Source organism: Nanorana parkeri, unplaced genomic scaffold (genome assembly GCF_000935625.1).
Source record: "Nanorana parkeri isolate BGI_ZX_2015 unplaced genomic scaffold, ASM93562v1 scaffold1039, whole genome shotgun sequence".
Taxonomy (NCBI): domain Eukaryota; kingdom Metazoa; phylum Chordata; class Amphibia; order Anura; family Dicroglossidae; genus Nanorana; species Nanorana parkeri.
Genome location: NW_017307307.1, coordinates 443,550 through 453,482, shown reverse-complemented (window position 1 = coordinate 453,482; position 9,933 = coordinate 443,550). Strand labels below are relative to the sequence as shown.

The following is a 9,933-nucleotide window of genomic DNA, read 5'->3' as shown; positions in this document are numbered from 1 at the left end:
GTACGCAGCCCCTGTCCTTTATGGGACTTTTCGGCTGTACGCCGCCCTACGCTCACCTGCCCTGCCCGTCTGTGCACCTGTACGGACCTGCACTTGAGGTGAGTGTAGGGGGGCGTATGGCCGCGTAGTCCCATAGAGAAGGACAGGGGCTGCGTACTAATCACACGCAGCACCTGTCCTTCCCAGGAGCTGCCCGATACGGCCGTGCATGCAGCACGGAACTGTACGTGCCGGCCGTTTCTAGTGTAAATGAGGCCTTAATAAGTCCTTAGGGACAAACACATACAACTCTTTTTGCTATGGACTCATCATCATCAAGTGTGCATTATGCATTGTTAATTTTTGTATATCGAAGCGATGGCATTGCACTGTAATTTCTTATATACTAAATAATAAAAAAAAATGTTAAACAGAAAAAAAAAAGTACTCTTACTTATAAATCTTTGATGAGGATGTCCAAGGCAGATCACAAAACGTACTCTTGTACGAAGGGCATGCACAGCAACCGCTTTTTATATGCCTGCTCGGCAGACCAACATTTCAACCAAAGACTTGTCCCCGTGTTTGCGGACAGGAGACTCATATGGGAAAGAAGACATGAGACATCCTCTAATGCAGGGGTGCCCACATTTTTTGTGTTAAGATCTACTTTTCAAATGACGAGCTACATGAGATCTACCAACGAAAAAAACTCCCACGCTCTCTCCTGGCTGTCTCTCCCCGCTCTCTCTCCTGGCTCACCTTGCTGTATTTTGCAACAGGCTGTGTAAACTAATATTATTTGATGTAATACATAGCACTTCAACCACCAGAAAGGTGTCAGGGAGCTTGGCTCAGCAGACTCAGGTAATCATGTGTGCACAGCTAAATAAATATACCAAAATGGAATAAAGGGGCCGCCATGCACACCCTTCGTGATTTACCAGCATCAGCTTTGGGAGCTACTGGTAGATCACGATCTACCTAATGGGCACCACTGCTCTAAGCCATCTAAAATAGTGCAGGACTGTTGGCATTATCGCTTAACACTCAACAAATAAAGAATTGCCGTGAGTTATGTCCATTCTCCTAAACTTAGGAAAGTGAACATCAAGGCCATGGAAGATTGCAATGCAGAGCCTGCAAGGGAAAACAAGATTTTGGAGAGTGCCTCCAGCCATTTATCTTAAGGATCCTTAAGTACAGCTGCATCCTCTAGACATCGTCAGAGCTTTAATAGGACAGGACACTGACAATCAACTGTGGGAACTGTCAACTTCTTAATAAAGGCCTCCTCAAACGGGTATTGGATTGTAAATCGTTTAGGAGGTGAAAAGTTTATCAAGAGTTTTCCAGTCAGTGTACACAACATCTGGAAACAGCATGTGCATGGGAAAAGTTTTAGTGGTATTTTATTGTATGCTGGTACAACCTGTTATATATTTCCCTACATATAGGCATCCGAATATACTAGTTTTTAATAGTGGTTATCCTTTAAGACCAAGCACTGCAAGTTGAACTAGAGATTGAACTACATTTGAAGTATAAAAAACATTTATAGACACAGCAAACTTAAAGAAGAGATCCATTTCCAAAATCAAAAATGTTTACTTTGCAAAGGCATCTGTAGGAATCATGTCAGAAATACAAATAATAAACCCAAAACTGCCATGAAGTATGTATACAGCATCCATAAAAGTCTTCTTAATCGTCCTGTGAATTCATTTCCAAAGTAACAAATCCCTCTATATAAAGTAATTTATGAGAACTCCCTCCACCCATAAACCTATTGTCCAGTCTTTACTGATCCAACTTAACACTGATGTTCTTCTTCTAAGGAGGACCTCTGAAGATTCCCAAATAAACCAGATTCTTGTAACAGCACAGTCTTAAAACAGTAGCAGTGGCAATCTTTTACATAATAGGACAAAATCTATAAACTTGTTTCTTCACACACTCTAACTGGAACATTATAATGGCGGTCATCTTCCGTTATTAGAGTTACCACAGGCCAGTCTGCCTGGTCATCAGGATATTGTGTAATAAATTCATCTGTTCCATATTTATACAGTCTATATACTTTTATTGTGTGCTGCAATGCATATCCGAGAAGAAACATTTCAACCTAAAAAAAAAAAGGAGGACAAAACAATATTTGATAAATAAGCTAAAACATTAAAAAAAACAGGCACTAAAAAGGTAAAACATTTATAAGGTAGCAAGAGTAAAGTTGTTCATGTAGGTCATTTCACATTTTGTTAGGGAAAGTATCACGTTATGAGTCACAAGACCAATTTAATTACTTGCATCATGTACTTTCCAGCTGCAGCCCAACATCATTTCAAATACAGTATGAGAATGTTTCATAGTACAGCAATCATGCATTTTTCCATTTTGTAAAACAATTTTAAAATTGGTTTTACAGATCAAAAGCGGAAGTGGGGAACAGCTACCCGAGCTATATGTAAAACCTTTCAGAGCTGTCTTTTTTTGTACTGGTGTACTTGTAATGCAATGCACTGGGCAGGCTCTCCTCAATGGTTTCCCCTTTAAAAATGTGAATGGAACACAAAATTAATCGACAACGTCAATTTGTTTGTTGAACAATTTTACTCTTTTTTGCACTACATTTGTAAACTTGAAGTAGATTTAAACCATAACTGGATGGCATGGAGTTTGCTAAAGCACTGTATATCAAACAATTGATATATATTAGGGCTGTTACTGATTAAAATGTTCCTGTTCGATTAATCAAATTTTTTTAAATCGATTAATCTATTAATTTCGATTAATTATAACGCACATACAGATCCAACTACATTGGCCTATACACATACAGCACAGCACAAATGAACTAGGATCACACTAATCCAGCACGTTATTAATCTCACTATTAATCTCTCTATGGCCGCCGCTTGAGTGGGGCAACTCAGAATAATAACGTGCTGGATTAGTGTGATCCTAGTTCATTTTATTACTTCATTGCTGTGCTGCATGTGTATAGGCCAATGCCTTGGCTGGCGCTCATGCAGAAAGATTTTAAAAAATTGTAAATGGATCAAAAAAATTAACGCTTTTTCTGCGTACATGCACTCGCTCCGGCATAGGCTGCACATCATTGCTCTAGACCAGCTTCCTGACAAAGAGGACCATGCCAGCACGATGTGTGTCAGCACGGCTTCTTGTAGTCTCCATCAGGGGCACATGTGACTGGGTGACAATGCAAGAGCACGACAGTTAAGGCTTATATGAGATTTTAGTCACTGGCTTTACATACAAACTTTAACAGTTTAGAGAAACACACCTCATTGGAACTTTATTTTTCTAAGTTGGATGGTTGATGATCACCTATAAAGGTAAATGAATAGAGCAGCGAAGGGTTCATAAGAGCTGAGTTTATGCAGAAACCAGGAAACGGTAGAGTGTGATTAACATCATCCTTTTGTAAAAAGAATGAGGGAAAGAAAAGTCTAAAACCACATCTGACAGGATATTCCATGTGGGACGGGGCACAAAAATGGGTCAAGGGAAAAAAAAAACAGCCTTATCTCTGTGCCTTTTGTGGCAGTGACTAATTTAAAGTGGTGATTCGACAGCAGCTACTGACAATGCTTTGGCCTTTTCCCTAGAAGACTTCATGTGCACCAGTCCAGGACAAAGTCAGAGAGAGTTCAGGAAACTGTCAGCCTGATCAAAGATCAAGTGGGTCATTTTATAGATCAAGTAACATACTGTAAGTTTCCATTGCCTGATGACTTCACCACCTTTAAATGAGACAGCTGCTTGAAATGCTACCTCACCACCATGTCTTCTGTCACCCAGTAGTTCTTTTTTTGAAAAGATATCTGCTCAAGGGTACATGTATGGTGCTGAAGAAGATATTGGTCTAGAGAAGTGGCTCTGCCCCAAGTAGCAGCAAACCTTATTAGCTTGAGCCACTTTTTCATTATTATGTTGAAAGGCTTCCTTTATGTTAAAGACCCAATGATAGGCTGTATACCATACTGGCCAACATTCATTTTTAGAAGTTCTCTAATGTCCTACCATTTAATGAGAAAGGACTTTATTCTCTTTTTTTCTTACTAGAGACAGAAAATCATCATCGTTTTCTACAATAGAGATAGAGAACTTTCTAGAACTATTAAGGATCCAACATCACATGCATCCTTAGCCTATTATTTTAATTTAACCTACCCTTCCTTGCTTTCTCTAATTTTATATATAAGTATAGAGCTGATCACCTGGTCTGACCAGACTCCTATAGTTATGTCACCTAAAATGTATTAACCCGTTTGCAGCCAAATTGGGATAACACCTGTTTTATATTTGTTAAATGTTCCCATTCACATAGCATAAGCAAAAAAAAAAATATATTTAAAACATTCGTCTTGATGTTTCAACTGCTTTTACTTGGGTTAGGGTTTCTTGACTTTTTAAAGGTTAACATTTCTACTTGCTTCTCCTTCTTTGGAATGTTAGGAGGGGCTGTGAGGAGTTTGTTCATTATAATTTGTAAAGCAGATTTGAACACTGCCTGTTCTAACAAAAGGATTAAATGCTTCAGGGCCCATTCCCACCCGAAATGCAGTAAAACATGCATGTGTTTACATGTGTTACATGCTCTATTTTTTCAAAATGCAACTCAATGCACTGGTGTGAACCATTGTGTTTTAATATGCCAAAAATGCATCAAAATCCATTGGGTGGGAATGGGCCCTTAAACCCTAGCTTCTGTATTGTCTATATTCTATATATTCTATATTGAAATACATTAAATCAATGTATTGTTTTATTGTAGTTACTATTCTGTTCATACATAGATCAAAGGCATTTGACACAAGGGTTGATTCACCCTAGATTAATTGGGGCTGCCCTATCCGCTTTTTCCTGTGCAGTCCCGAAAGATGGACAAAGAAATTTACCAGGTTTCAAATTTGCTCCGTTCACACCACTGTGTTGCATTGGTGTGCACCAAACCCCCCCCCCTCAAAAAAAAGCAAAAGTACTGGAGTACTTAGAAGTTAGTTTTTACCCCCTACAAATCAGCCTCAATCAACTCCTTCCGGCACTTCTCCCCTCAGATATTATTTTCAGCTTTTTTTTTACCATTAATACTTACTTTTTTTTAATTTTTATCGGTTTTGTTTATTACCTTTTTCAGTGTAGCATAAGAAATAATTGCTGGGGATAATTCCTGTTTCCCAAATCTGCTTGGGAACGTGGAATTACCCTTTAATGGGTATACAGTAGTGAAGACTTAACTGGTTAATGTTTTATACTATTCACCCCCTCCCCCCAAGCCGTTCCCATTCCCCTTTTTTTCCCCTCTTCTCCTTGCTGGTCACGCGTTGATACACTGGTTCAATCTCTGTAATATATTTTAATATTTTCTCCTGGTAAATTCTGATATTAAATAAACAAATTTCATTAAATACATGAGTTTAAATTAAGTGGCACAGAGCAAATGCAACCTATGGTGATAGAAGAATTTATAAATTTAAGGAAAAAATGAAATCCAGCAGCTCCTGCACAAAGTCAAAGCATACCTTCTAATTTACAACACTACAAATTTGATTAATATGTACTTTGGTAAGAGACACATTTCTACTGTCAAATAACCGATAAGCTCAAGTAATGTATTTCTAATATCCCAGGCAAATGTGGAGTCAAACACTATAAAACACACACTGTTGGAAACTGGATACACTTAACACATTAAGTAAATGGGACTCTCATTAGTGGAGCATATATAAACACAAATGACGCATTTAACTTTTTCATTTATATTTACACTTATAAATAATATCCCCAGGTTTGATTTTCACAGCATTAAGGGAAAACGCAAACATAGAAAAAAAAAAAAAAGCATATGGCCTATGTGTGGAAAGACATTTTGAAATTATCCATAGCAATATACTATGCCAAGTTCAAACTGCTCACAATAGAAAAGTATAATAACTATGCTACAATACATAATAAGCATTGGAAGGTATCAGTTGTCAATTGTCCTGCCAATGGTTAAAGGCATCGCACATTAACCCCTTAAAGACGGAAGCGATGGTCCATGTTCTGAACGTAAACAAAACATAAAATTTGAGCTATACGTCTGCTCAATTATAATTTACCTCTTTTACATTAAGTGCACCCACACTTATAGAATTATATATTGAGGACAAATAGGGCTTTTGTTTGACATCAAATATTTATAAATGAACTGTAACTATATATGAATAAAATCTAGCCAATTAAGAGAAATTAGGACATTTTCATTTTTTCCAAACATGCACACACACATTTTGTTGTGAATATCATAATACTGATATGTTTTACTGCAATAAAAAAACCTATAATTGTATTCCACAATGCGCCATGAGTACGTCAATAAATGGGCTTTATGGGAGTTACAGGGCAAAATATGGGGCTTGCCCATTTTAGTCACCATTTTAGTCACCAATACATCGTATTTTGGCACATTGCATTTCCGGGCCTAGGTCGCTTTTAAGACAGTATGGCAGTCTAGCAAAGAAAATTTAAAAAAACTAGACAACCCAGAGTATTCTAAATGGGGTATTTTGAGTTGTTTTGTGTAGCCACTTTAATCACAAATGCTGGCCACCCATAGAAGCTTGTACTTTCATCTGTGCTCTTAACACACAAATTCCATTTTCACAGGATATTTCATAATCCTTATATGCCTTACTGCAATAAAGCCCCAATATTTTTAATTAGCAATTTAAACAAATATACCGTATTTTGCGGTCCATAAGACGCACCGGACCATAGGACGCAGGGAGGTCCGGCGCGCCTTATGGAGCACTCGACAGACGGTAGCTTCTGACACAGCTTCTATGACAGAAGCTGTGACAGAAGCTGCAGTTAGTGACAGCTGAGACAGGTGGCGCTGTGATTACAGCGCCACGGTCTCAGTGATCACACAGAGCAGACGAAGAAAGTCCGTTCTTCGTCTGCTCTATGGTGATCTCCATCGTCGCCGCTGCTCGGTTTTAATACGTGTGATCTCATTAGATCACTCGTATTAAACGAGCAGTGGCTCCTACTGCTGAACTCGATCGCCGCCGCCGCTCGGCTTTAATACGAGTGATCTCATTAGATCACTCGTACTAAACGAGCAGTGGCTCCTACTACTCGCCCGGCGCCCAAAACTGCATGTCTCGGGCGTCGGGATTTGCTCCATAAGACGCAGGCACATTTTCCCCCTCCTTTTGGGGGGAAAAAAGTGCGTCTTATGGAGCGAAAAATACGGTAATGGTACCCCCATGTACTGGTTATACAGTTTTTTGGGGGAAAGTTACAGGGCCAAATATATTGCATACCCATTTCAAAACTTGGAAATTTGAAAAATTGATTTGCTGGGTCTAGGTCGCCTTTGAGAGAGTATGATGCCTAGAAAAGACAATTTCCAAATGATGGCATAACAGTTTCAAAAGTAGACAACCCAGAGTATTCCAAATGGGGTATTTTAAGTTGTTTTATGTAGCCACTTTATCACAGCTTTAGAATGCTGGGTTTAACATAAACAGGGACAAGGCAAGGTCAGGGGATCCAGAAGTCAGAGTACTTGGTATAGGACAAGCCAAGGTGAGGCACACAGACTAAATCAAGTCACGTACAGAATATTTTGAATTAATAGTCTACCTGTGTATGGCAGACTCTGAAACCGTCTGTGATGCATAGGCCTGGCAGAGATGGACAGGAAGGGCAATAGTAACTAGAGTCTTTTCAAACTCCTTTTTTGTAACAGACTCTGCATTTTTCACTACGTAAAAGGGTAAATAAAAAAAAATAAAAAGGGCAAAAGTTGAATTAATAAACATGTAAAAATCACACCCAAAAAATGCTGAACAGTACTACTGTACTGATCAGTGTGATCACAGCAATAAAACAGCGCTGAAGGGGTTAATTAAAAAAATAAAATAATTATAGATGGGTAAAACTAAGAGCACTACTCAGAGTGATCACAGTTATAAAACTATCAGCGCTGAAGGGGTTAATTTAATAAAATAAAATGGGTAAAAGTAAATTTAAAAAAATACACTGCAACAATTCTGTAACTATCGTACTGATCAGAGTGATCACAGTTATAAAACTGATCAGCAGAGAAGGGGTTAATTAAAAACAAAAAGTTTTTTAAAATTATTATTTTAACTGCCCACTTTAAGAAGCACTAACCTGTCTACTTCTCTCGCCTCAGATCACACTGAGGAGAGAGAGTAGAGGCAGTGCTGACAGCCAATGATTCAAATCATTGGCTGTCACAATGTATCACTGATCACAGTGGCTGCTTGTCACTACGATCATGTGACCCGGATTGCAGCAGATTGGATCCTGAGGGATTGCCCGAGTTGCCAGGCAAGTCCCCGCATCGGATCCAGGCGGGTAAGTATAACAGGGGGGAACGGAGGGGCTTAGAACGTCACAAAGTGATTAAGTTAAGACCCCATTCACACTGAGCGACATGCAAATCGCGCGACATTGAGCGACATTGAGCGACATTGAGCGACATTGAGCGACATTGAGCGACGTCGCGCGACATCTTCCTATTGGGCTGTATGCAATCAGGAGCAATATCGCTCAAAATCGCTCTAAAAAAGGGTCATGTAGAAGCGACAAGCTACCAGCGACGAGCTACAAGCGATATTGAGCGATATTGAGCGACATTGAGCGACGAGATGTGAACAGCTACATTGAATTGTATTGGTGAAGCTACATAGAGCGATATAGTGCGGAAATATGAGCGATATCGCTACAAAAATCGCGCGATAAATCGCTCAATGTGAACGGGGCCTTAAAGGTCAAGTTGAAAACCCAACAAGGTACATTGTACTGTACAGGGAAGAAGACATGTCAGCTCTCTGTAAATCAGTAAACATAAATAAATTAAATAGAGAAAATTAAATACTATGGCTATGGACTCATGCATACTCTTAAAAATATATCAGATTAAGAACCCCCCCTAGTACCCTGCCAGCTAACTAATCTTTTACTTTTCTCTTAGTCATCTCTTAGTAAAAGATGATAAAAAGTAATAAACGTCTAAGAGCTGAACACTTTGAAGCCAAAGCCAGCAATGAAAGTCCAATGAATTCCCTTTCTAGCATGTTACCTTTAAAGTTGTAATCCAAGAACTAAACCTAAAATATAACATATGTCATGGATCAGTGATATCCTTCATGGAACATACCTGTTCAAGTCCTCCAGAGTGTCCCACTTGATTCAAGTGATTCTTCATAAACTCGCAAGGATTATTAGATGTGTTTCTAGCAAATAGCAACCAAGAGAACACAGGCACTTCCAAGCCATTCTCATTGGCATTGTATAAGTCAACAGCAGTTCTCAGCATCAAAAACTTCACAGCCTCATACAAACAGTACTCATCTTCTGTTTGAAAGATCTCATCACAAGCCTCTTGTTTATTATCAGGTATCTTCATTTTGCTCATTTCAGCCCACTGTAGAAAAAGGAGACACAACATTAAAACAAAACACCACTCAATATCTATATATATGTATATGATATTTCTCCATTTTTCCACCCTGTTCCAGTTCAGAAGCCAATTTTACATTATTTCACCCTCTGCCCTAAACTCCAAAAGCAAGATATATTGCCTACCTGCTCATATATATCGCCACTGCAAGACCGGTGAGTGTCTATATTAGGGATGCACCGATATATCGGCCACCGAAACATATCGACCGAAAATGGCACTTTTGGCATAATGCCAAAAGAGCCATGTTTCGGCCGATACAAAATTGAAAAAACATTTTCGGTATCGGTTCCGGTTTCGGCCTGACTTTTTTTTCGGTTTTGTTTCGGTTCTAAAATTTCCATTTCGGTGCACCTCTAGTTGGTTCAGAAATATTTAGAAACTGAGAAATTGTTCAGAATTCTGACTGTAAGCCACCACAATGGATTTGAAATGAAACAACTGAGATG

The 9,933-nt window shown here is 38.9% G+C and overlaps 1 protein-coding gene across 1 annotated transcript in view; it reads right to left on the bottom strand.

The window, feature by feature from the left end:
* Nucleotides 1-1,572: 1,572 nt before the first annotated feature.
* OTULIN (OTU deubiquitinase with linear linkage specificity) overlaps nt 1,573-9,933 on the bottom strand; it is a 32,083-nt gene continuing 23,722 nt past the window's right edge. Inside the window, exons 6-7 of the mRNA XM_018567379.1 lie at nt 9,182-9,448; nt 1,573-2,104 (exon numbers count right to left, since the gene is read on the bottom strand). Of these exons, the coding sequence (XP_018422881.1) occupies nt 1,913-2,104; nt 9,182-9,448 (459 nt within the window). The 3' untranslated portion in view covers nt 1,573-1,912. The remainder of the gene's footprint in view (nt 2,105-9,181; nt 9,449-9,933) is intronic.